General features: G+C 37.8%; 1 protein-coding gene across 2 annotated transcripts in view; it reads left to right on the top strand.

Annotated features, from left to right (window-relative positions):
- Positions 1 to 27,415, top strand: part of VPS13B (vacuolar protein sorting 13 homolog B) — a 793,535-nt gene that overhangs the window by 594,446 nt on the left and 171,674 nt on the right. Inside the window, exon 36 of one of the 2 annotated variants that reach the window (XM_060128467.1) lies at positions 13,389 to 13,784. In XM_060128467.1, the coding sequence (XP_059984450.1) occupies positions 13,389 to 13,784 (396 nt within the window). The remainder of the gene's footprint in view (positions 1 to 13,388; positions 13,785 to 27,415) is intronic. The other variant, XM_060128455.1, reaches the window with a different exon arrangement.

Below are 27,415 nucleotides of genomic sequence, written 5' to 3' on the forward strand. Positions count from 1 at the left end.
GCTTCCAAAACTATGTTGAATAGTAGTGGTGAGAGTGGGAAAACTTGTCTTCTTCCTGATCTCAGTGGAAATGGTTTCAGTTTTTCCCACTGAGGACAATGTTGGCTGTGGGTTTGTCATATATGGCCTTTATTACGTTGAGGTAAGTTCCCTCTGTGCCTACTTTCTGCAAGGTTTTTAACATAAATGGGTGTTGAATTTTGTCAAAAGCTTTCTCTGCATCTATTGAGATGATCATATGGTTTTTCTCCTTCAATTTCTTAATATGGTGTATCACATTGATTGATTTGAGTATACTGAAGAATCCTTGCATTCCTGGGATAAGCCCCACTTGATCATGGTGTATGATCCTTTTCATGTGCTGTTGGATTCTGTTTGCTATTATTTTGTTGAGGATTTTTGCATCTATGTTCATCAGTGTTATTGGCCTGTAGTTTTCTTTCTTTGTGACATCTTTGCGTGATTTTGGTATCAGGGTGATGATGGCCTCATAGAACGAGTTTGGGAGTGTTCCTCCCTCTGCTATATTTTGGAAGAGTTTGAGAAGGATAGGTGTTAGCTCTTCTCTAAATGTTTGATACAATTCACCTGTGAAGCCATGTGGTCCTGGGCTTTTGTTTGTTGGAAGATTTTTAACCACAGTTTCAATTTCAGTGCTTGTGATTGGTCTGTTTATATTTTCTGTTTCTTCCTGGTTCAGTCTCAGAAGGTTGTGCTTTTCTAAGAATTTGTCCATTTGTTCCAGGTTGTCCATTTTATTGGCATATAGTTGCTTGTAGTAATCTCTCATGATCTTTTGTATTTCTGCGGTGTCAGTTGTTACTTCTCCTTTTCATTTCTAATTCTGTTGATTTGAGTCTCTTCCGCTTTTTTCTTGATGAGTCTGGCTAATGGTTATCCATTTTGTTTTTCTTAAAGAACCAGGTTTTGGTTTTATTGGTCTTTGCTATAGTTTCCTTCATTTCTTTTTCATTTTTTCTGATCTGATCTTTATGATTTCTTTCCTTCTGCTAACTTTGGGAATTTTTTCTTCTTCTTTCTCTAATTGCTTTAGGTGTAGGGTTAGGTGGTTTATTTGAGATGTTTCTTGTTTCTTAAGGTATGACTGTATTGCTATAAACTTCCCTCTTAGAACTGCTTTACCTGCATCCCATAGGTTTGGGTCATCGTGTTTTCATTGTCTTTTGTTTCTAGGTATTTTTTGATTTCCTCTTTGATTTCTTCAATGATCTCTTGCTTATTAAGGAATGTATTGTTTAGCCTCCATGTATTTGTATTTTTTACAAATTTTTTCCTGTAATTGATATCTAGTCTCATAGCATTGTGGTTGGAAAAGATACTTGATACGATTTCAGTTTTCTTAGATTTACCAAGGCTTGATTGTGACCCAAGATATGATCTATCCTGAAGAATGTTCCATGAGTACTTGCGAAGAAAGTGTATTCTGTTGGTTTTGGATGGAATGTCCTATAAATATCATTTAAGTCCATCTTGTTTAATGTATCATTTAAAGCTTGGGTTTCCTTATTTATTTTCATTTTGAATGATCTGTCCATTGGTGAAAGGGGGTGTTACAGTCCCGTACTATGATTGTGTTACTGTCAATTTCCTCTTTTATGGCTGTTAGTATTTGCCTTACGTATTGAGGTGCTCCTATGTTGGGTGCCTAAATGTGTACAATTGTTATATCTTCTTCTTGGATCGATCCCTTCATCATTATGTAGTGTCCTTGTTTGTCTCCTATAATAGTCTTTGTTTTAAAGTCTATTTTCTGATATGAGAACTGCTATTCCAGCTTTCTTTTGATTTCCATTAGCATGGAACATCTTTTTCCATCCCCTCACTTTCAGTCTGTATGTGTCTCTAGGTCTGAAGTGGGTCTCTTGTAGACAGCATATATACGGGTCTTGTTTTTGTATCCATTCAGCCAGTCTATGTCTTTTGGTTGGAGCATCTAATCCATTTACATTTAAGATAGTTATCGATATGTATGTTCCTATTTTCATTTTCTTAATTGTTTTGGGTTTGTTATCACAAATCATTTCCTTCTCTTGTGTTTCCTCCCTAGAGAAGTTCCTTTAGAATTTGTTGTAAAGCTGGTTTGGTGGTGCTGAATCCTCTTTAGCTTTTGCTTGTCTGTAAAAGTTTTAATTTCTACTTGGAATCTGAATGAGATACTTGCTGGGTAGAGTAATCTTGGTTGTAGGTTTTTCCCCTTAATACTTTAAATATGTCCTGCCACTCCCTTCTGTCTTGCAGAGTTTATGCTGATTGATCAGCTGTTAACCTTATGGAGATTCCTTTGTATGTTATTTGTTGTTTTTCTCTTGCTGCTTTTAACATTTTGTCTTTGTGTTTAATTTTTGATAGTTTGACTAATATGTGTCTTGGTGTGTTTCTCCTTGGATTTATCCTGTATGGGACTCTCTGTGCTTCCTGGACTTGATTAACTATTTCCTTTCCCACATTAGGAAAGTTTTCAACTATAATCTCCTCAAATATTTTCTCAGTCCCTCTCTTTTTCTCTTCTTCTTCTGGGAACCCTATAATTCGAATGTTGGTGTGTTTAATATTGTCCCAGAGGTCTCTGAGACTGTCCTCAATTCTTTTCATTTTTTTTTCTTTATTCTGCTCTATAGTAGTTATTTCCACTATTTTATCTTCCAGGTCACTTATCCGTTCTTCTGCCTCAGTTGTTCTGCTATTGATCCCTTCTAGAAATTTTTTAATTTCATTTATTGTGTTTTTCATCACTGTTTGTTTGCTCTTTAGTTCTTCTAGTTCCTTGTTAAACATTTCTTATATTTTCTCCATTCTATTTCCAAGATTTTGGATCATCTTTACTATCATTATTCTGAATTCTTCTTCATGTAGACTGCCTATTTCCTCTTCATTTGCTAGGTCTGGTGGGTGTTTACCTTGCTCCTTCATCTGCTGTGTGTTTCTCTGTCTTCTCATTTTGCTTAACGTACTGTGTTTGGGGTCTCCTTTCTGCAGGCTGCAGGTTCGTAGTTCCCATTGTTTTTGGTGTCTGTCTCCAGTGGCTAAGGTTGGTTCAGTGGGTTGTGTAGGCTTCCTGGTGGAGGGGACTAGTGCCTGTGTTCTGGTGGTTGAGGCTGGATCTTGTCTTTCTAGTGGGCAAGTCCACGTCTGGTGGTGTGTTTTGCAGTGTCTGTGGCCTTTTAATGATTTTAGGCAGCCTCTCTGTTAATGGATAGTGTTGTGTTCCTGTCTTGTTAGTTGTTTGGCATAGGGTGTCTAGCATTGGAGCTTGCTGGTCGTTGAGTGGAGCTGGGTCTTGGGGTTGAGATGGAGATCTCTGGGGAATTTCACCATTTGATATTATGTGGAGCTGGGAGGTCTCTTGTGGACCAGTGTCCTGAAGTTGGCTCTCCCACCTCAGAGGCACAGCCCTGACACCTGGCTGGAGCACCAAGAGCCTGTCATCCACACAGCTCAGAATAAAAGGGAGGAAAAAAAAGAAAGAGATAAGAAGGTAAAATAAAATAAAGTTATTAAATAAAAAATAATTATTAAAAAAAATTTTTTTAAGTAATAAAAAGAAAGAAAGAAGAGAACAACCAAACCAAAAAACAAATCCACCAATGATAACAATCACTAAAAACTATACTAAAAAAAACAAGAAAAAAACGGACAGAGAGAACCCTAGGACAAATGGTAAAAACAAAGCTATACAGACAAAATCACACACAGAAGCATACACATACACACTCACAAAAAGTGAAATAGGGAAAAATATATATATATTGTTGCTCCCAAAGTCCACCTCCTCAATTTGGGATGATTCGTTGTTTATTCAGGTATTCCACAGATGCAAGGTACATCAATAAACTACTTTGGCTGGTGCCAAACTGACCTTTGCTTTTGAGTTTTACTGGTTTAACTACTCTAGCCAGCTGTTAAATTAAAGCCTCCAATTTTCATCTGCCACACTTTTTTGTATTAGTAAGATCAGGAATTGTCCTATGGCTTCCGTAACCTTTAGGAGTAGCATTCCATCTTTTTCACCTTTTGCAGAAAGGCCATCCTGATCTCACAGTTAAAGGTATTAGCATAAGTGTTCTATTTCCTTGTTGAAGGGGCCATGGAGAATGAAAAGGAAACCTGAAAAACTTACCCAGTACAGAGTTGGTTAACACTTAGGCCTAAGGTGGGCTTAAGTCACATTCCAACCCTTTAGCCTTTTGAGAAACACATGTGAGGGTAAAAAATAAATGGAGTGGAAAAAACTGTCCTGTCATGCATATGACAAAGTCATTGAAATAATTTTATTTTTTAAATTAATGTGCAGTAAAATTGTCCTTCGTTGGTGCACAGTTCTATGAATTCTAATGAATAGATTCGTGTAACCACTACCACAGTCAAGGTACAGAACAGTTCTACCATCTTAAAAAACTCTCATGATATTCCTTTGTAATCACACCTCCCCCTAAATCCTAATCTATGATAATTACTGCTCTCCATCACTTTAGGGTTTTTGTTTATTTGTTTTACCTTTTTAAGAATGTCATACAAATGTAATCATACAGCAGGTAACCTTTTCAGACTGGCTTCTTTCACTCACATACTGCCCTTGAGATTCAGTCAAGTTGTTGTATCTATCAGTAGTATCAATACATTCCTTTTTATTGCTGAGTAGTATTCCATTTTGTAGATGTACTGTAGTTTAAGAATTCATCCATTGAAGGATATATAAATTGTTTCCAATTTTGGTGATTATGAATAGAGCCACTTTAAACATTTGTGTATAAGTTGTTGTGTGATTGTAAGTTTCAATCCTCTATGATAAATACCTAGGTGTGGGATTGGTGGGTCGTATAAGTCATAAGAAATTACTAAAATGTTTCCAAATAGCCTGTATCATTTGACATTCCCACAGCAATGTATGAGAGTCCCACTAGTTCCATATCCCCTCTGGCAGTTTGTGTTATCAGTATTTTTTATTTTAGCCATTCTAATAGGTGGTTCGTCGTCATTTTTATTTGCACTTTTCTAATTACTAATGATGTTGTATATCTTTATATGTGCTTATCTGCCGTTCATATATCCTTTTGGTAAAGTGTCTATTCAGGTCTTTTGCTTATTTTAAAATCAGCCTGTTTGTTTCTTATTGTTGAATTTGGAAGTCTTTTGTATATTCCGGATACAGGTCTTTTGTCAGATATGTGACTTGCAGATATTCTCTCCCAGTGCATAGCTTGTCTTTTCATTCTCTTAACACTACTTTTTACAGAGCAAAAGTTTTTAGTGTGAAGTTTTTTCAAATGAATCATGCTTTTTTGGGTACTGTATATAAGAATTCTGCCTAACTTCAGTACTCATAGATTTTCTCCTGTTTTCATCTTAAAATGTTTTATATTTTACATTTTATATTCAGATCTATGATTCATTTTTAGTTAATTTTGGATAAAGTATAAAGTTGAGTTCAACTTTTTTCTTTCTTTTTGCAGGGGGGGCATGAGGATGTATGACACTATTTGCTGATAAAACTCTCTTCATTGAACTGCCTTTGCAACTTAAAAAAAAAGTCATTTCACAATATTTGGTTGGCCTCTATAATCTGGATTCTCTGTTCTGTTCTACCGATATACATGTATATAACTTCTCCAGAATTATACTGTATTGATCATAGTAGCTTCATAGCAAGTCTTAAAATTAGGTAGTGTAAGTTCTCCAATGTCATTCTTCTATTTCAAAAGTGTTTTAGCTATTCTAGTTCCTTTGCTTTCCTGTATACCTTTTAGAATCAGCTTTTCTATATCTACAATAAATACTGCTGGAATTTTTATTGGAATTGTGTTAAATCTATAGATCAATTGGGAGAGATTTTATGTCTTTACTATTTCGAGTCTTCCAATCCATGAATACGTTATGTATACAGTATATCTCTCCATTTACTTAGGTCTTTAATGATTTTTCAACATATAGATTCTCTACGAGTTTTATCAGATTTATACCTAAGTATTTATTTTATTTGGAGCTTTTATAAATATTATTTTTTGTTTAAATTTTACTCCAACTGCATATTGCTGGTTTGTAGAAACTCAACTGATTTTGTGTGTGTGTGTGTGTGTGTGGTACACGGGTGTCTCACTGCTGTGGCCTCTCCCGTTGTGGAGTACAGGCTCCAGATGCGCAGGCTCAGCGGCCATGGCTCACGAGCCCAGCCGCTCCGCAGCATGTGGGATCTTCCCAGACTGGGGCACAAACCCGTGTCCCCTGCATTGGCAGGCAGACTCTCAACCACTGCGCCACCAGGGAAGCCCTCAACTGATTTTTGTGTAGTGGTCTTGTATTCTAAAATCTTGTCAAGTTCACTTAGTAATTCTAGGAGCTTTTCTGAAGATTTCATGGAGTTTTCTACATGGACAATCATGTCATCTGCGAATAGACATCATTTTATGTCTTTCTTTCCAATCTTCATGCCTTTTATTTCTTTTTCTTGCCTTATTGAGCTGGTTGGGATCTCTAGGATTAAATACAGAGTATGAGTAGTGAGAATGAGTATTATTGCCTTGTTTCTGATCTTAGGGGAAAAGCATTCAATCCTTCATGATTAAGTATGACATTACCTATAGGTTTTTCATCTGTGAACTTTATCAGGTTAAGGAAGTTTCCATCTATTGACAGTTTGTTAAGAGTTCTTATCATAAATGGATATTGGTTTTTTAAAAGCTTTTTCTGCATCAATTGGTATGATCATGTTTTTTTGTTTTGTAAACTGGTAATACCATTACTTTGATTGATTTTCTAATATTGAACCAGCCTTGTAGTCCCAGGATAAACCCCTCTTGGTTGTGGTATATTATTAGTTTCTTATGTTACTTGATTTTTTAAAATTTATTTGGAGGATTTTTATTTTTATGTCTCTCTTTTTTAGGGATATTGGTCTGTAGTTTTCTTTTACTGTCTCTGTCTAGTTTTGGTATCAGTAATGATGGTTTCATAAAATGAATTTAGGAGTATTGTCTCCTATTTTCTGTGGTACAAGAAAAAGAAGGAAAAAATGAGGCATTTTCTTAGTCCCTGCGGGCACTAGGAATTCCCTTCCCATTACTGAAGCCAGAAATAGAGGGTGTCCCCTACTACTCCCTCTATCCACACCTGATGCCCACCTTCAGGTTTTGGGCTGCCCCAGGCTATGGAACATCAGAAGAAAAATGAGAAACACACTACCTTTTGGTGGTATTTTAAAATCTAGTTATCTTCCCCAGTCTACCTGTTAACATTTACTTTTCAAAATCCTCAAATAGCTGCTCTGTGTAGGTTGTTTTTGTTGTTTGCTTTTGTTTTTTGTTGTTTTTGGTTTTTTTTTAATTAAGCTTTGTGCTTATTTTTTTAATTTATTTTATTTATTTATTAATTTTGGCTGCATTGGGTCTTTGTTGCTGCACGCAGGCTGTCTCTAGTTGTGGTGAGCAGGGGCTGCTCTTTGTTGCAGTGCACAGGCTTCTCACTATGGTGGCTTCTCTTGTTGCGGAGCACGGGCTCTACAGTGCAGGCTCAGTAGTTGCGGCGTGTGGGTTTAGTTGCTCTGTGGCATGTGATATCTTCCCGGACCAGGGCTCGAACCCATGTCCCCTGTATTGGCAGATGGATTCTTAACCACTGCGCCACCAGGGAAGCCCTCTGTATAGGTTTTTTAGCTGTAATCTCTCCAGATATTATAGCTGTATAAAGTGGGAGAGACAGGGCTCCATCTTTCCTGGAACCCTGAAGTAATTTTTAAAGAGAGGGAATTGGCAACTAACAAAGAGAAGAGCAAAGTATATTAGATATTTTTGCTCTGGGGGGAAAAGGTGAAAGAAGCTAGGACAAACATTCCTAGGCCTTGAAACTTCATTTATGATCACATTAGAAACAGGAAATATTATGTGGGTAAATATGCGTATGGAGTTTGTGTTAGTTTTTTATTGATTGAAACTTCATTGAAACTTCATTTATGATCACATTAGAAACAGGAAATATTATGTGGGTAAATATGCGTATGGAGTTTGTGTTAGTTTTTTATTGATGCATAACAAATTACCACAAATGTAGTGGCTTATAGCAATAAATTTATTATCTCAATCCTGCAGGTCAGAAGTCCAGTTGGGTTTAGCTGTATTCTCTGCTCAGAATCTTACAAGGCCAAAATCAAGGTGTCTGTTGGGCTGGGCTCTAATCTAGAGGCTCCAGGGAAGAATCGACTTAGAAATTCATTCCATTTGTTTGCATAATCCAGTTCCTGTGGCCATAGGACTCACGTCCCTAATTCCTTGTTAGCAGCTGGCCAGTGCTTCCTTCCCTCAGCTTTAGGGTGCCCATTCCTTCTCACATGACCCCTACCATCCTCAAAGCAGCAATGACATATCATAGACCCCTTCTCATGTTTCAAATCTTTCTGACTTCCCCTTCTTCCTCCTTCATGTACTTTTTAAAGGGCCTGTATAATAGATCAGGCCCACCAGATAATCTCTGTGTTAAATTCAATTTACCTGGGATTTTTATCACACCTATAAAAATCCCTTTCAACATAGCAGTACCTAGATTAGTGTTTGATTCAATAACCAGGGGAGAGGAATCTTGGGAGAAGGGGGTCATCTTCAGAATTCTGCCTATCATAGAACCAGATTAGAAAGTTTCAGGGTGCTCCAACATGAACTGACCAAACATGTACTTCATGCTGAGTTTGAGGCCCAATGCTAAGTATTAAAGATGAAAAGTGTACACTCAAGGATCTTCTCTATTGGTGAGAGACATAATCTCATAAAAAGATACTTATGCAGGGCCAGCTTTGTGGAACTACTTCTTGGAGAACATGCTGAGCAGTATCCTGAAGATTATGCATTAGGCAAAGAAAAGGTATATTAGACAAAGGAGCAACATGATCAAAGGTCTTGTGGTATGACATAGCATGGGCTGGGGGGAGTGGGCTCTATAAACTCTTTGATATTTCTGGAGCTTTAATATTTGAGGTGAGCAACGGCTGCAGATAAGGAAAGGCAAGACCTTTTTTTCCATTCTAAGGAGCTTCATCTTTTATCCCATAGGTAAAGAAGAGCCATTAAAGAGTTTTAAGCAATAGTGAGCCAATCAGGATCACATTAGAAACAAATCATTTGGAAATTACTCTGGAGACTGGATTAACAGGAATCGGTCTAGACAGAGAAACCTTTTAGGAGGCTTTATATTAGCTGAGCAATATCAAAGGCATGGAGGGAAAACCTGGGGAGTGGCTGGAATGCTCGAGAGAAGGAGATTCGATTCAAGCAATATTTTGGAAGTAAAATTGACAGAACTTAATCACTGAGTGGGTTTGGACCAGGAAAAGAGGGAATGAAATGAGTCAAAAAGTCAGATTTTTTATTTGAGCCAGTTGGTAGATTAGAGTCATTAACTGAGACAGGGAATATAGCATGTGTGAGAGGAGGTAATGGATTGTTCTGGATGAAGTGATTTGATGAGCCTGTGGGAGTTCAGTAGGAAGGAAAAAATCATTCATTTTTTTTTTCCTTCACTACATCATAAAATGTTTTGTACTTCCAGTGGACCAAACAGTAGTTTCGGCACTCAGAATATTAAGATGTAGAACAGTCCTTATTGTTCAGGAGTTCACAGTTAGCTGGACTATGACAGATACCTAAGCAGTAACTATAAAAATAATATGAATAGGTACCTGATGATGGTACAATAAACAGGACATTCTGAAAGCAGTGGATGAGAGGCACCTCACTTGGCCTCAGGGGTCAAGAAAGACTTCCTGGAGTCTTTGAGACTCAAGGACTGAGTCTCAAAGGACAAGTTAGACAAATAAGCAGAGGTATAGCTTTTCTGGCTTTTTGTTTGTTTGTTTCCTGTGTCACTGGGACTACCATACCTGAGATACAAGGATCCATATTGAGATAGTAGTCAACAACTCTCATATATACCATTCCGTGGATGTTTTGCCAGTTTACAGTCGGGGAAAAGGGATCCCTTAGGCTCAGCAGTTAGTATAGGTGGATATTTGGGCAACTTCCTGAGTAGGTCAATAAACTGTTTCTATGGCTACTTCTGACGCTTAGTTTCAATCTCACGTTATGAATCCAGGCAAAAGCAGGTAGCTTCTGGCCCCGACATCTGAGTCTTCTTTCTGCTTTAGCTTTGTCTTGTTTTCCCGTTGCTGCTATCATCTGTTAAGATTGTTTGTTTTTTTCACTGTGGTAAAAGGTGGTATTATTTTCTGTGAGGCCACAGAATTTCAAAGCCCTCATAAAAGAATTTGCAGGCAGAGCCGGACAGTGTATGAATCATTTGAATCATCCAATTTCCCTAAAATATTTGCCCACCAGCCTCTTTGAGTACCCCAAATTCTACAAGTCAAAAATAATTCCTTTCAAAAATGGTGCTGGTGTAGGGGCTTCCCTGGTGGCGCAGTGGTTGGGAGTCTGCCTGCCGATGCAGGGGACACGGGTTTGTGCCATGGAGGGGCTGGTCCCGTGAGCCATGGCCGCTGAGCCTGCGCGTCCGGAGCCTGTGCTCCGCAACGGGAGAGGCCACAACAGTGAGAGGCCCGCGTATGGCAAAAAAAAAAAAAAAAAAAAAAATGGTGCTGGTATAACTGGATTTCTGCATGCAAAAAAAAATTAAGTTGGACCCCTACCACACAAAGCACAAAAGTTAATTCAAGAGCAATCATAGACCTACATGTAAGAGGTAAAACTATAAAACTTGTAAAAGAAAGCATAACTGTAAATCTTTGTGACCTTGGGTTAAGCAATGTTTTTGTTTTGTTTTGTTTTATAAATTTATTTTATTTGTTTATTTTTGGCTGCGTTGGGTCTTCGTTGCTGTGCACGTGCTCTCTCTAGTTGCGGCGAGCGGGGGCTACTCTTCGTTGCGGTGCACGGGCTTCTCGTGGCGGTGGCTTCTCTTGTTGCGGAGCACGGGCTCTAGGCACATGGGCTTCAGTAGTTGTGGATCACGGGCTCTAGAGCACAGGCTGAGTAGTTGTGGCTCATGGGTTTAGTTGCTTCGCGGCATGTGGGATCTTCCTGGGCCAGGGCTCGAACCCGTGTCCCCTGGATTGGCAGGCAGATTCTTAACCACTGCACCACCAGGGAAGCCCCCTAAGCAATGGTTTTTGGATATGACACCAAAAGCACAAGCATAATAATAGATCTGTTGGACTTCACAAAACTTAAAAACTTTCATGCTGCAAATCATACCATCCAAAAAACTGAAAAGACAGTCCACAGAATGGGAGGAAATATTTGCAAATCCTATATCTCATAGGGACTTGTATCCAGAATATATCAACATAAAAGACTCATGCTATTTAATAAAAAGACAAATAAAAGACAATTTAAAAATGAGCAAAGGGTGTGAATAGACATTTCTCCCAAGAATATATACACATAGCCAATAACATTAATGCTCAACATCATTAATCATTAGGGAAATACACATCAAAATCACAATGGGATACCACTTCATACCCACTACAACTGAAGAAATGAAGAAATGCTCAACATCATTAATCGTTAGGGAAATACACATCAAAATCACAATGGGTTACCACTTCATACCCACTAGGATTGCTGTAATCAAATATGACCCAGCAATTCCACTTCTAGGTAGATACCTAAAAGAATTGAAAACATGTTCACAAAAAAAAATTTGCACATGAATGTTCATAGCAGTATTATCCATAATAGCCAAAAAGTAGAAACAACCCAAATGTCCATAAACTGATAATGGATAAACAAAATGTAGTATATCCATATGATGGAGTATTATTCAGCCATCAAAAGGAATGACATACTGGTGATACATGATTCAACACAAATGAACCTTAAAAACTTCTACTATGTTAACTGAAAGAAACCAGACACAAAAAGCCAGATTTTGTGTGATTCCATTTATATGAAATGCCCAGAATAGGCAAATCTATAGAGACAGAAATTAGCTTACTGGTTGCCTGAGTGCTGGAAGTGGGGAATGGGTAGGGACCACTAAGTGGCATGGGAACTTTTTTTTTCCCCTGGTGGTGGTAATAATGTTCTGGAATTAAATAGTGGTGATGATTACACAATCTTGTGAGTATACTAAGAACCATTGAATTGTGTACTTTAAATAGGTAAATTGTATGATATGAATTAATATGTCAATAAAGATGTTAAGAAACATAATTCCTTTAAATCAGGGTGTTGTCCTGTTTAAATGAATGTAGGGAGCAGGGAACATTTTAGTATTGCAGAAGGGTGACTCAGATGTCTGACCCTTTCCAGTGGACAACTGGCTAGAAGCAGGACTCTCAGAGTTTGCTTAGCCTGATTAAAGAAACACCAGGAAAGGCACACTTAAAAGGGATGGTAACCTGAGCGAGCCTGGGTAGCCAGGAGGAAACTCTAAGGTGCTGATGTCTGAGGAAGATGAGAAGAGGTCCTCCTATTGAAAACAGACAGAATATTAACTTAATCTGCTTGATAACTTTGCTCTTCCTAGCTTTATCTGTGATTATGTCTTGTATTACATCAGGCTCCAGTGAAAAGAATACTTGTTAGGTTCAGTTAAACTCAACCAGTTATTGAACACATACATATGAGAAACACACTGTGCCAGGCGCTGGGTATAAACATGAGTAGCATGCTCTGCCTTGACAACCCTTACAGTCTTATGTCTTATTGATAATAAAAACAGAAGTGAGAAGGCAAAAACAGAAATGATAGGGCCTAGTTAGTTTTAATGTCACGTGACTAAGTGAGTAAGTGGCAAATAAGGACAACATCCGGTGGATGATACATGTAAAATGGATTTTAAGAAATCTCAGTCTTACATTGGATGAGATATTTGAAACTTTATCAACGCAGAGTCCAAGGAAAGATGTAGGGACTCTTCTGGGTTTTAGTGGGTCACAGAGGGAAAACAAATGCATATACTTTATCAGAGAGTGGTAGGGGAGGCTACTTCAGTTAATCAGTTGGACAAGTATTTATTAATACCAGTGTTCGTGTCAAACATTGTGCTGGGTACTAAAGGAAGCCCTTTTAACCTCGGAAGAAAGAATGTCAGTTCATTAACAAACTGGAAAGGCTGCTTAATTTTACCTCAGAGTGGGAGGGCAGAGGTAGATGTCCGTGTGTGGCCTTTGCTCTGTCGGGAACAGACAGACAGTCACATGGATTGAGACAGGAATGTAGGCATGTAAGTAGTCCAGGGAAACTGTTCCTTCAAGTAACTACATGGAAAGGTTAGGTGGTAAGTAAAAGAATTATAACATCTGACATCCTAATGAGTCCACAGTACAGGCGTTGGGAAACTGAAATAGGAGCTTGACAGGGAAGTAAAGGCTTATTTTCAATAGGAGAGCTTCAGTAATTTTCTTATCCTTTTCAATTCTATAGCAGACATCAACTTGGATATATCAAAGCCTTTGAAAGCAAACCTGAGTTTTACCAAGCTGGATCAGATAAACCATTTTTTAAAGAAGATAAAAAGTGCACACAGCAAAGAGACCTCAGCCCTGTCAGACACCATGCTGAATAAGGATGAGCTTCCAGCCTCCAAATGTTACCGTGGAAAGTTGTCTAAGCTTAAAGTTCATGGTGATGGAGCACAAAAGATTCCATTTCAAGAAAACGTGTGGAGAACGGTTTCCTGCTTTCAAAAAATTTCTGTTCATACTACTCAGATTGTGGTCTCCATGGAAACTGTCCCCCATCCTAATAAACCGTGCCTGTTAGCATCTTTATCAACCCTCAGTGGAAGCCTTAATATCAAAGCAGCGCAAAAAGTGCCTGGTAAGTCACAGAAAAGGGGAGAGGGAGATGACAATGACTTGTTAACATCTAAAACTGCATAATGTTGAAGATTTATATTAAATAGAGTTTAAAAGTTTCAAGAGCCATTAGAGATTGGGAACATTTCTGGTTTGTTGCCTTATTTTAAAGCAAATGGTATAACAAATCAGTTAAGCCTAAGTATGTTACTGCGGTAAACTAAACCGTTCCTATCTACCTCTTCAGGCACGTTCCTACAGATGTCTTTGTAACTGTTCATTCCTAAATTTCTTTTTACCTAAAATAGCTGTAGTGGAAGAACAGAGTATGTATCAAGTTTTGAGAGCCATTAGAACAGTAGCTTTTAAAGTGTGGTCTCAGAAGCAGCAGCAGCAGCATCTGGGAACTTGTTAGAAATGCAAATTCTCAGGCTCTACCCCTGACCTCCTGAATCAGAAAGTCTGGGCATGGGGCCCAGAAAAGTGTGTTCCAACAAACCCTACAGGTGATTCCAATGTGCTACATTAAGTTACTGGTAACAATTTATTTAAAAAAGAAAAATTGCTCTGGTGGCAGGAATGCTGCACAAAATGTGATAGAAGCCAAGGTTCAACTTTGAAAAGACAATGGCACCGAGGACTATCAGGCAGCAACACGTGCAAGGAAAGGCCATGCTTCAGTGCCTGGCTGAGCAAGGGAGCCGTGGACTTGGCAACTGAATGTCCTTGATGGGTTGAGAGGTGAGAAACTAACAGGCAGTGACATCTACATTTTCCTCAACTGTTATGTGCTTTTTCACACTGAATCAAAAAGGGTAGGCAGAAGGAATGTGAGGGGAAGAGAAAAGACAAGGTACAGGTGGGAAATAACCATTTTCCTTCACAGAAACTGCTACTGTTAAAGTTCAGGGCATGATGCCAGAAATTTTACTTTGAAAGTAAAAGTAGCAAAAGGAAAACATTTTTTTCCACTTTAATTTTCAGGAAAGAAGTGGGGCTAGAGGGATAGTGCTGGGGATAAAGTAAATCCTGAAACTAGGCAACTTAGTTGCTTACCAAAAAGTAATTAAGTGGCAGCTGGAGACTAACTGTATAGCCAGTTTGGGCACAGTAGTTGAAGAGATAAAGAAGGAGTTTTGTAGTTGAGAAGTATGAATTTTAGGCCAAAAAAATAAATGATTGATTTCTTTCTCATCAGAAATATTTGTGACCAAGCCAGCTAAAAGCACTGTATTTTTTTATTGTCTTAAAAGTTGGAAATGAAAAATGTAAGGTCCATGGGACATGAAAGACTATGAAGCACTGGAGGCTACAATGTCTGATTTATCCACAAATAAATTACAACCCAGACAACACTGGGGCCATTCCCACGCCTTTTCAGTTTTACCTTAATCATAATAAGGAAGGGTTAGGACTCAAACAGAATGATAGCATTTAACATGTACTGTACTCAATTCTAGGTCCTTTTCTTTATTCATCCTCGTTTCTTTTTTCATTCATTTGCTACTCATATTTTATCTAATTTTAATAGTGTCTATTCTCAGTAAATATCTCTAAAATATAATTAAAATCCTCTCACTGAGCTTTACAAGATAGTAGATTCATTCTGGTTTTGTAACTTGTTTTTTCCCTTTATGCTAGTACCCTTACTCCTTTTACAGTTATACTCTTAAATCTAGTTAAATGCAGAAGTAGAAACTATAGCTTTGACTAAGACATACTTGGTATAACTCTACGTTATGTAGTGTCCTGCAAATGTTCTAAAGTAGTTATTTGCATCAACTAATCAGATCAAATTGAAATTAGCCATTTAATTAATAGAAACAGTTTTATTATGAGAGTATAACAAACACCAAATTTGTTTACTCTACATTTCTGCTTGATGTGATGGCATGCTCAAATGTTTAAAAGATAACAAAGTCAGCAAAATAATAATAAATTATAATTAAGTGAAGTAACATGGCAAGTTCTAGTTATTGCTGTAGAATGATTTCTAGGAAATTATAATTAAGAGATTACTACGTATTTTTCAGAAATTGATTTTTAACAAAGGAAAACTTTTTAAAAGTAAAATAAAATTTAAGCTTTGAACATTAATTTCATTGTATATTTGCATATCTTAAAAATTCAGGCTTTGCAACTTGGATGAAATATATGCAAATGTTTACTTAAGGTATATTTTTGGTAAGTGGTAAAAAATATTTCCCAGCAAAAAAATAAAATAACCGTCCTACCAGTAGTCATATTTCTTTTTGTATTTTTCAAGTGACATCGCTCTGTATTCAACCCAAAATTTTTCTAGTGTATCTTTGAGTTCAGTGGAGTTAATGTCAGATTTTTATAGTTTGACTCTAATACAGTTATACTGAACTGTGTCTTTGATTTTACAGTTTATGTAACTATTGTGACCATCTGCAGCAGCTGCACTTTTCAAATTATTTGCTGAACCAAATTGAGCACAGTGACAAAAGTAGTCATCTCAGATGTACTATTAAACAGAGAAAGAAAAAGGAGCATTGCCTTGGTACAGCATAGCCATCTGCTGTACAGATGTTATTGTATAGAATGACTTAAGATAAAATAATTGTAGAAAATTTTCATTAAAACCTCAACAATTTGCACTTGTTTATGCGAATCTGCATAACTCCCCAATGAGACAACACACTTGGGGTTTCTTTGGTTCTCACTCACTTTCTCTTTGATCCTTTTTGATGTGCTGACTTTAATAAACACAGTCAAAAACATTGTGCAAAAAACATCATGGAAAAAACTACAAAGGAACAATTATAGCAGCAGAAACTACTCTAATCCCTAACTTACGCAAGCTATTTTTAGTGAAATATTTTTTTTAACACTCTTTATATGACAATGTTATATAAACAGGGTAAAGCTGTCCTTTCCAGATGAGTTTTAATTTAGGAGCTGAAATAGATTTGTAATGCTAGAGGAATCTTATGTTCTAAGTAATATTTAGAGAAACACAATTGGGAATGTGTCGTAGGCATGTTTCTTCACTTGTGAAAAGTACAAAAAATATTTGAGTTTGCCTAACGATTATATTTTTTATCATCTAAACCGACATAAGGTTATGGGAAGTGTATGTGGAAAGGGAATAATAAAAGAATGAAAGAGGAAAGTTAATATTCTCCCCAAGACATTGTCAATACATTTAAATATGAAATGCTTTTATGTTCATTTACTGGGTTTTACAACAAAATACGTACAGATTATTCACTGAAATGTTTTCATCATTTGAAACAAAACGAAATGGTTAAATATTTTCCACTTAAAAAAAATCCTTGAGTTCTTCTTAGCCTCCTGTACTATTCTGTGGCCCTAAACTATCCGACTTTCAAGGAACATGGGGTTTTTTTAATTCCACTCTGCAGATGCTAGTGTAACAGTGACTTATAATAACCTAACTCTTATTTCTGCTAGAATACTTATGTTCTCCCATGTGTCTGTGGTAAAATGGCCCTAAATTTTAAAACTTTACATACAAGATGTAATGCTTGTATTTTTTTAAATTGGTGTGTAATTGCAAAAATCTCTATGATTGTGTATAATATTGCCAAATTTTCTATGATTATGTTATTGATAACGAAATTAATCTTGTTTCAAAATCATATCTTATTTTCTGAAACATTTTAAGGCAGATATTTCTTTTGCTAGCCATTAAATCTGTCCCATTCTGTAGTATGTTCCTTTTTAAAAGTAGCCTTACCCACCCCCCCGCACACACACACACAGTCTTTTTTGCTGTTTGAAGTATAGTGTTTTGGAGAAACCTTAAGTATGTAGCTATAAATTCTGAACCAGCAGTGTAGCACTTTGCACAGGCAGGGTGGGGAGTGAGCTGCAGACTTTAGCTCTCCTTGTCAGAGTAAATTATGGCTCTATTAGGGCGGCACTTCTTAGATTTCTGCAAACAAGGGTACACAATTCAGGCTGTGAAATAGCTGTGCTTTAGGCTGCCTTGCTCTTTCTTGGGGGCACGTCGATTAGCAAACTCCATGTAGATAAGGGAAAGGGAAATAGGATATGAACAAGTTAGGTGGCACAAAGGGTTGGGGAAAGAGCCTAAGTGAGGCCATCTTGGCTGGCATTTTAGTCAGAATTAGGGAAAAGTTGCAAGAATCCCCTTTCCATAGGGAATTAGGGGACTTTTCATCCATACAGAAAGCAATGAGTTGAATTCCTAGTCAAAGAGCTGTGGTTTAAATAACTTTCACTACCCCAGCCTCTGTCATCCAGATGTACTTATCTTTGTGTATAAACAAAAGTAGGAAGAAAGAAAGCATAACCACATTATTTTTCATGTATACAAATGCCTCTTTTCATGTTCACTGAATTCAGGACCAGTAAAAATGTAAAGAACCTAGAGTTCCTTTTCATGTACTGAAAAGTGAAAGCAGGTTATTAATTGATACAAAGTGGAGCTCCAGCTTTTCATTCCAGAGTCAACTGGATCTCCTGAGGAAAATCTCCTTAAGGCGTTGTCATAGCCATTGGATGCTGCAGAAATGCAAGTAAGCCTGAGGGGAAATAAAACATTAAATTATATATGACTACCTAAAATAATATATTGCAATAACAAGCCATTTACAACACCCCAAAGACTTTTGTTACTTTTAGAAAGAAATAGCATCTTTTTCCAATGCTTGAACAATAAGAAATGAATTCTTTGACTGTTAAAGCCAGAGGACAAACTTAACTTTTAAACAGCCACTGAGGATTGAAGTGGAAGTACAGTTTGTAGACAGCTATACAAATCACTAACAAACCTTAATGAATATTGGGTGTGGGCATCAGGGTCCTGTCATTTTTGACACTGTGTCTCAAGTAGCTTAAACCCAACACTCAAGGAAAGGTGGAGACCTCATTGGGTCTGTTAACATCTGGGGTTTTATTTGTCATTTTGCCCATACCCCGCAAGCGCAAAAGAAAGAGTAAAAGGGGATTATCTTGACAATGAAGTGAGTTACTGAATCTTCTGATAATGAAAAGCAGAAGAATTCTAATGCCTTTCTATAGTCCCTGAGGTAGAGGTGCGTTTATAGTTTTGCAGAAGTAAAATGTAGGCAGGCAGAACAGATGGCCCGGAGTCCATGTAACCTGACACCCCTCATCCCAGAACTGAGGACCACTATTAATCCTGGTCAGATTCCCTCCTATTACTTTATAACAAGGTTCAAAGTTGCTACTGATGAACTGGCCTGTCCTTTTTTTACTCTTAAATTACCTGTGGATTACTGATTTTCTTTCAAAATTGATATTTTTCTGTGCGTAATGGTGGACTATTGAGACATTCAAAAAAGGTAAAGTAGGAAGTTCTAAAAATTGAATGGGAAATAAGTGGAAAAAGTAAAATTCTCATAACTTTTTTTCAAAGTAATGTTCCATATTTATTCTCTAGTACAGCGGGAAATAAAAAACATAAATGTATAAGACATTCTCTTAGAAAGTAATTTTCTTGTCCTCTCTCTTAGAAATCGTATGCAAGGGAGAAGAAATCCCAACATACAAGTTTTAGTCTCCCGGCTGTAATTGTTATCAATAATATATGTTTAGATAGAATTTTGGTCAATAATAAGCAATGTTAATACTACTATCTTAGAAATTATCTTTTTTCACCCCCTCAAAAATAGAGGTAAAAAATTAAGAATGTTTGATATTTTTTAAAAACTCACTAGTAGGGGCTTCCCTGGTGGCACAGTGGTTGGGAGTCTGCCTGCTGATGCAGGGGACGCAGATTCGTGCCCCGGTCCGGGAGGATCCCGCATGCCGCGGAGCGGCTGGGCCCGTGGGCCATGGCCGCTGGGCCTGTGCGTCCGGAGCCTGTGCTCCGCAACGGGAGAGGCCACGGCAGTGAGAGGCCCGCATACCCAGGAAAAAAAAAAAAAGCTCACTAGTAGATATATGCTGTTCAGGCATATTTATATGGTCACTTATTTTTTCTTGTTTAACCAAATTATATTAGTTCAGTCTTTACATCTTTCATTTGGAATATTTAAATTTTTCTGTGCTAAAGGGTCTATGTGGGTTTTTTTAATGTCTGTTACGTGATTTTTGTTCTTCGTGTACATTTTTTCTGTGCTGTGAGGTTACTATAGCTGTTTGGATTTTAATGAGAAGCCTTTAAATACATAGGATAGTAACTTCAGAAATTTAGAAGGTAACCACTGGGTGAAATTTCTGATGTGCTAATTTCCAGGCTGCCTGAAAAGTAAAAATCATCCAATAAGCAGCCATCTTCGGATGTCAGAGCACTCTCATGTGCTGTGGCACAGTGAACATGATGTACCTGCCCAGCCTTTCGTAGAGGGAGATGAGCTCATCGCAGAGAGATAACCATCTCTGACTTTTTCTTCTGATTAATCACCGACCTGAACTCCATTTGAACCTTGTTAGACCAAAAACAAGTAGAATTCCTGGCCCAAACTATAAAATATAATTAAGCCCTTTTGAAATGATGTGTAAAAGAACATTGCTGTACCCCCCACTTATAACCACTACCACCACCGCAACCAATAAAGTTAAATCAAGCACTGCCTGTAATGGATTAAAATAATAAATGTTCCTGGATTTCAGTGTTTGAAGTACTTGAAGAAAACAGGCTCCCAGAAGCCTGGGTAGCTGAATGCAGGAGAGACATTTATTAATGACGAGTTCAAGGATTTGGCCTGTTTAAGATCAGTACTTTGTGTTTACCATGGGTTACACATCTCTTATATTTTTATACAGCCCACATGTGTCTACATGCAATAATGAAAGCTTTTTTTTTCAACAAAAGAATTGTTAATTGTGTAAATATGGTTCTCTTGGGGAATGTGAAGTCTTCCTAAGACTCTGCTCCCTTCTAATGAGAAATCCAGTACAGTTATTACACTCTCCCAAGTATACCCACCTTCAAATCTTGTCTCCAGCTAGATTAGTCTTTCCCCCTATTGTTTTTAGTTACCAATTCCAAACTTAATGTAGACTGCTAGAAAACTGTTGGCCTCTGGTTATGTATTTTTTAAATAAATTTGTTTATTTTGGCTGCGTTGGATCTTCGTTGCTGCTTGCGGGCTTTCTCTAGTTGCGGCGAGCATGGGCTACTCTTCATCGCAGTGCGCGGGCTCCTCATGGCGGTGGCTTCTCTTGTTGCGGAGTGTGGGCTATAGGTGCGCGGGCTTCAGTAGTTGCGGCGTGTGGGCTCACTAGTTGTTGCTTGCAGGCTGTAGAGCGCAGGTTTAGTAGTGGTGGCACACAGGCTTAGTTGCTCCACGGCATGTGGGATCTTTCCGGGCCAGGGCTCGAACCTGTGTCCCCTGCATTGGCAAGTGGATTCTTAACCACTGCGCTACCAGGGAAGTCCAGGTTATGTATTTTAGAATTGTGTTCCATTGCGCTAGACTTTGTGTGCTTATGTACTATAGAAAAAAAGAATCAATGCTTTTTATTTCTTCTCCTAGCTTTAACAAAGATATGGGAAAGAACCATTTTTCTAGATTTAGATACATTTGAGGTGAAAAAAAGGGACAACTGGTAAACATTTCTCATATACGCATATTAAAACAGTATTCCTTGGACAGGAGAAAAAAGGGCATTTGAGACAACAAAAATGCTATTAATGAAAATATCTCACTGTGAAAATATCTCACTGTGAAAAATGCTATTGGAGAAGAAACTTTCCAGTCCTAGCAATTAAATACTAGAGATCTTTTTTTTTCTTTTTAAATTTTATTTATTTATTTATCTATTTTTGGCGGCATTGGGTCTTCTTTGCTGCGCTCGGGCTTTCTCTAGTTGCGGTGAGCGGGGGCTACTCTTGGTTGCACTGCGCAGGCTTCTCATTGTGCTGCCTTCTCCTGTTGCGGAGCACGGGCTCTAGGCGCACGGACTTCAGTAGTTGTGGCACGCAGGCTCAGTAGTTGTGGCTTGCGGGGTCTAGAGCGCAGGCTCAGTAGTTGTGGCACATGGGCTTAGTTGCTCCACGGCACGTGGGATCTTAACAGGCCAGGGCTTGAATCCGTGTCCCCTGCATTGGCAGGCGGATTCCTAATCACTGCGCCACCAAGGAAGTTCCTAAAGATCTTTTTCTTAATAGTGTCTCCTTTGCATCCTCATGATGGCACTTTATAAGTTAGTATTGGGTGAAATGGATAAGAATTATTGTAGGTCCTAGAACTGGGACTGTGGAAGAAGAGAGGGTTAGAAGTAAATATCCCCACTCCACTGAATTTGTGACAGTGTTTAGTTTTGCTACAGTCACAGCAAATTGCCCTCTCATCCACATAAGCCAGAAGGCTATTTGCTAGGAAAGTTTCTGGCAAAGCAGCCCTGTCAGTGATAAGTGACTGAAGACACATCTTCGATGTTCTTTTGCTCTCTGGCTGGGGCTCTGGCCCTGTAGGCTATGTTGGCATAATATACTGAGGCCAAGCAAGACAGCCGGGGACAGGAAAAAGCACTTATTCACAACCCTGTTACCAATTGGAAAAATGAAATTACTAAGAGCTAACTAATAGCAGTAACTTTTATAAAGCAACATGGTGCTGGAAGGAGGCAGACAATCCCAGCCCTGCTACTTGCTGGTAGTTGATTGTGGTAAAAGTTACAACACAGCTCATTTCCAAAATAAAGGCAAAAATACTTAATTCATGGGGCTGTTGAGTGGATTAAGTGAAATAACGTACACAGAGTACCCTACACATTCCTTGGCACACAATTATTTAATTCCTCAATAAATATTAGTGTTTTTGTATCCTCCTCTCCCTCCCTCCCTCTCCCAACTCAGTCATACCACATGAATGCTGAGATCATAGAGCATTAAATTTTAGAGCTGAGAATTATCTCGGAGATCATCCTCTTTATCGAGAACACTTTTTGTCCTTTTCTCTCCATCATCCAAACACGCTGTATTTAGGATAAGATAGCTAGCATGACTATACCAACCAGATACTACTGTAACCAAAAAACTTAGTACACTTCGGCCCTGTCTCCAGCAAATTCATGATTTCTTTCAGGATCTTTGAAATACTTAAAATACCTCATGGACCACCATTACTATGTGGGACTCCCTAAGTGTCAGAGAACCCTAGGTTGAGGCCTACTGAGCTAGGACTAACTCCCTCACTTAGGGGTGCCGAGATTAAACGATTTGTCCAGGGATACTCTGGGGTGCAGTGGGGACTATAACACACGTCTCCTGGCTTCTGGACTTTCTATTAAACCAGTCTTTAAAAACCTGGATCATGTAGATTAACACCAGTTTCTAAGCCATTGCAGTAAATCACTTAGGAAGTCATTTTGCTTTCAACATTGTTTGAGTTGATACCAGTTCTTCCATTCATGTGACTTACTTTAAAAAAAAAAAATTGAGTCACCAGCAGTTTCCTCATTAAATTAACCAGCTACTATATTCTTTCCTCTATGAGAAGGTTGCTATACACTTTCCAATATGCACGGTCAGATTTGTTAGTAGGCTTTTTTTTTTTAACATAACCACATGATCCAATCAAGTTTTATTTTCCTAATAAACTGACACAACTGTGAAAACAGTAAGCATGGTGGCAGTAAGCATTGGAGGGACGGGAAGAAAGAGGCAAAGCGTATCCACCGTCACCCTTTGGTATTTTCAGTTCAGTTTTTCTAGGATCTGAGAGTTTTAAAACATTTCTCAAAAAAATACCTTTCCCAGACAAGGGCCAAGTATAAATAGCCAACTCAATAGACATTTTTGTCTTCCATGAGTAATTCTCTCTTTCTTCATATGAAAGAAAAATAAAATCCTGTTCCTGCTACTTGTCATTTTCTTATGTCCAAAAGAAGAGGTTTGGATTAGACTAGAAGTCCCAGCTTTTACTCACTGATAAGGACTAGATGAGAGTCCCTGAGGACTGGAAATCCCACCCATGAGAAATCTCAAGTGCCTTAGAGAAGGGATACGTGTTAGCAGGTCGACCACCCACTTGGACTCTCATTTTGAGGACTAGACTTTTTAGTAACTTTGTTGGGGAGCACCAGCATCCCTTTCAGCTTAAACATCTGTGTCCATGTAGTTCTCTGGCAGTTTTGTTGTATTTTGTTTCATTTATTAATCTTATCCTATGTTACAACTTACTATAATAACAGATGCAGATATAGGCTTATTACAAAATAGAATGTAATTAAGTAGGATCTGAAACACTTACATATTCTGATCAAGAGGGGGAAGCAAGCTATTTTCATGGTTAAACTACCCAAGTGCAGGGACTTCCCTGGCCATCCAGTGGTTAAGACTCCATGCTTCCACTGCAGGGCACGTGGGGTCGATCCCTGGTCGGGGAACTAAGATCCTGCATGCCACATGGTGCAGCCAAAAAAATAAAATAAAATAGAAATACCCAAGTGCCATTTTTATGTGCTTCAACATAATTAGTTGAAGAAACTAGAAATGAAAAGATTCTTAATCATCTCTTTAGTGGACCAGACTCACAGAATTTTTTTTCTAGTCATCTAGTCATTTATGGTCATCTTTTTATGGATCATGCTTACAAAAATTTTTCTTCCTCACTTTTTGAGTCTCCTCATGCTTCACAGTTATGCAAATCGACTTCTGGATGTATCTAACACATGCTTGCTGATTTCCTAGTAGCCTTAGATTATTTCCAGCTGGATAAAAATACCTGGATATGCTTTGCTAGCACGTGTCATCATTGAGTACCCTTCTAAAGACATACAGAAGCTTGCTGTAGATTACACTTTGCACAGTCAGCATGTAGAGAGTAGGAGCCCTAGTAAAGGTCTAGTAGAGACCGACAATGTAGAGCTGGCAGCATTTTGTAAACATTCTCCAAAGCAAGTGGTTTCCATTTATTAGTCTTCTGAAGGAGTATTTTAAAGGCCAGGAAACTGTTTGTTCCTTGAACTAAATTTTTACACTCAATGAAAAGTATGTCAGTATGCAAACAAACCAAGATTATTTCTATTTATCACACAAGTTGTTTCTGAAATTACTTCTCAATGTTGATACACCTCATTTAGTTTAATTAAGTACCTGCCATTAGTTTGCTAGAGCTGAAATTAAATATATAAACACAGATTTTTGAAAGAAGCCAATGGAAGAATCAGGCAGAAAAGCATTCTATTGAATGGAAGGAGGTAGAGAGAAGACGTAATATACTCAGTCAAAAATGACCTTATCCCACAGTCACGAAAAGCAAGGTAGGATCCTGGATTGGATCCTGGAACAAGAAAAGGACATGAAGGGAGAAACTAGTGAAATTCAAACAAGGTCTGTGGTTTAGTTAGTAGCGTTGTATCGATGTTAATTTTCTGGCTTTTGAGACTCATTCTATAGTTGATGTAAGTTGTTAACATTAAGGGAAGCTGCATGAAAGATATTAACTTTGCTGAAAGCCTGAAATTATTTCAAAATTAAATTTTAAAAAATGACCTGATCAGTGATTGCATAAATAGCTTTAATAATATTCATGCTTTTAAAGTTTGTGACATTCTAAATCTTACACTTTTGTAACATACTTCTTTAATTTTTTTCTTTCTTTTCTTCTCTCATCATTTTTGGAAATTTAAGGGAAAAATTAAAAGTACAGAAAATATAAAGGATAATACATCAAATGCTTATATACTCATGAGCTAGAAAAATATAAACATCTTGTCATATTTGCTTATATGTAAACACACACACACATACACACACACACAGGGGTAGAGGAGTGGTAAAACTTCACAAAATTATTCAGCGTTTTCCAATGTTCCAATGCTAAGAAGTTAGTTTTTTATAATTTTTACTTATAGTCATTTGTCCCACCTTGCATTATTAGTCCATTAGGAAGAAAAATAACACAGGCCTTTACTCCCTTTCTATTGCCATTTATTCCGGATTTTGAATGTATAAGTATCCATCTTACATGAACTCTGAGTATTCTCTGTGGCCCTGGGTTTATATGTGTGGTGATATATAAAATAAGATTCATTTTATCCCAAGGAAGATACTTAGTATGTTTCCTAATTGAAAAAAACAAAAAGGAAGGGATGATGTCCCATAGGCCAGCTTCTCACAGAGTAAAAGAATGGGGAAAGGAGAATTAATAACTCTGTCACGAGTCCCAGGGATTATTTTCATAGATTGTGGTAAAAGTGTGAACTTTGCTTTACCATTCACAAATGACCCTTTGTGAAATTTATCACCACTCTTTATTATTAAGTGATCACCATAATCTCTTATTACTGGTCATTTACACCAAGATTAAAACCACTTGAACTAACATGCTTCTCTATTATTTTGTTGTACCCTTTTAAAAATGTAGCAGGAAATGTTCAAAAGGAAACGGAGACTCTGTTAAACTTAAAAACTGGTACTTGTGGGTGAACCTTTCTGTGGTGCCGCAAGTAACTGGATCCCCTCGTTGAGGAGCAAAGCCACAGCAGGCTGGTGTGTGTAGCAAGTGTAGTGGGCAGGTAGGCACATGGGGATGAGTTAAACTACTTATGTGTCTCAAAAGCAAACCATGCCTAATTCCCTAATTTCCATGTAGGTGTATGACATGAAAGAAAAGAAAGGAGACAGAAGGGACCAGGCAGGGCACGTTTATATCTATAGGTCATGTGTTTCCGTAACGCCTTTAGGCAGTGCCTGTTCCTGTATCCTCACTGCCAACATTAGCATCTTAAATTCTCAATACCCCCTTTGTGTTCATACGAGCCCATGATCAATGCTGGTAGACCTGAGAAATAGGCAAGTACAAACTATAAAGGATTAGAAAAAAGTAAGAATAGAGTGAGGGATAGGCTATTGGAGAAATGAAGGGGTAAAGAAAAGAACAGTGACTCAACACATAGGTATTCAATTAAGTATTTGATTAGAGTGAAAGAATTGACAGCACATAAAGTGAATAAAAAGCAAAAAACAAAAGTGTTTGTATGATTAGGGAAGTATTTGTGTTTTTCAACAGTTCACTTGCTGAACAGAGTCAAAATTATAAATGTTGTTGGTTGTCTTTTTTTCCCTCTAATGCTTACTGAGATTTCAGAACTTGAGGCTAAAAAAGGGAAAATCTTGTAATGTGAAAGAGAATTGCAAATTGTTCACTTTATCTTTGTATATACCCAATATATGGTAGATAACCAGTAAACGTTGGTTGAATGAGTAATGCATGCATGCATAAATATCAAGTTGGAGGTGATCCAGTATATCCAAATTCCTTATAGACAGAAGCATGGGAGTAGCACTTATTTAAGAAATTAGGCATGGTTATGGATACCATCATAAGAAATTATCCTTAAAGCCATTATAGTAAAGAAGTTCACTGAAATAGCTGACACATGGTGACAGCCAGCAGCTCTGACACCTTCATTTTCTTGCCTTCAAAACCGGAAACCAAGAGGAAAGGTTACTCTCCCCAAAGTATTATTGTACCTCATTGGTTTTCATTAAGCCTCATGTTCATCCTTGAACCAGATCAAACTCCAGAGAGTATCAAACCTGAAAATCTAGAAATTTCGGCAGGTTCCTAGGCCTACTAGTCTACTTTCTAGAAAACCAGTCGTTAAATTCTGCTATTGCTGGAATATAGCTGTAGCTGGGTCAGTGCCTGCCTCAACTGTAAAGTCTCTTGTATTTCAGGCACATTGTGTCTCCTCCTGCCCTCCTCAGTGCTCACCTGG

The sequence above is a fragment of the Lagenorhynchus albirostris genome, chromosome 17 (genome assembly GCF_949774975.1).
Source record: "Lagenorhynchus albirostris chromosome 17, mLagAlb1.1, whole genome shotgun sequence".
NCBI classification, from domain to species: domain Eukaryota; kingdom Metazoa; phylum Chordata; class Mammalia; order Artiodactyla; family Delphinidae; genus Lagenorhynchus; species Lagenorhynchus albirostris.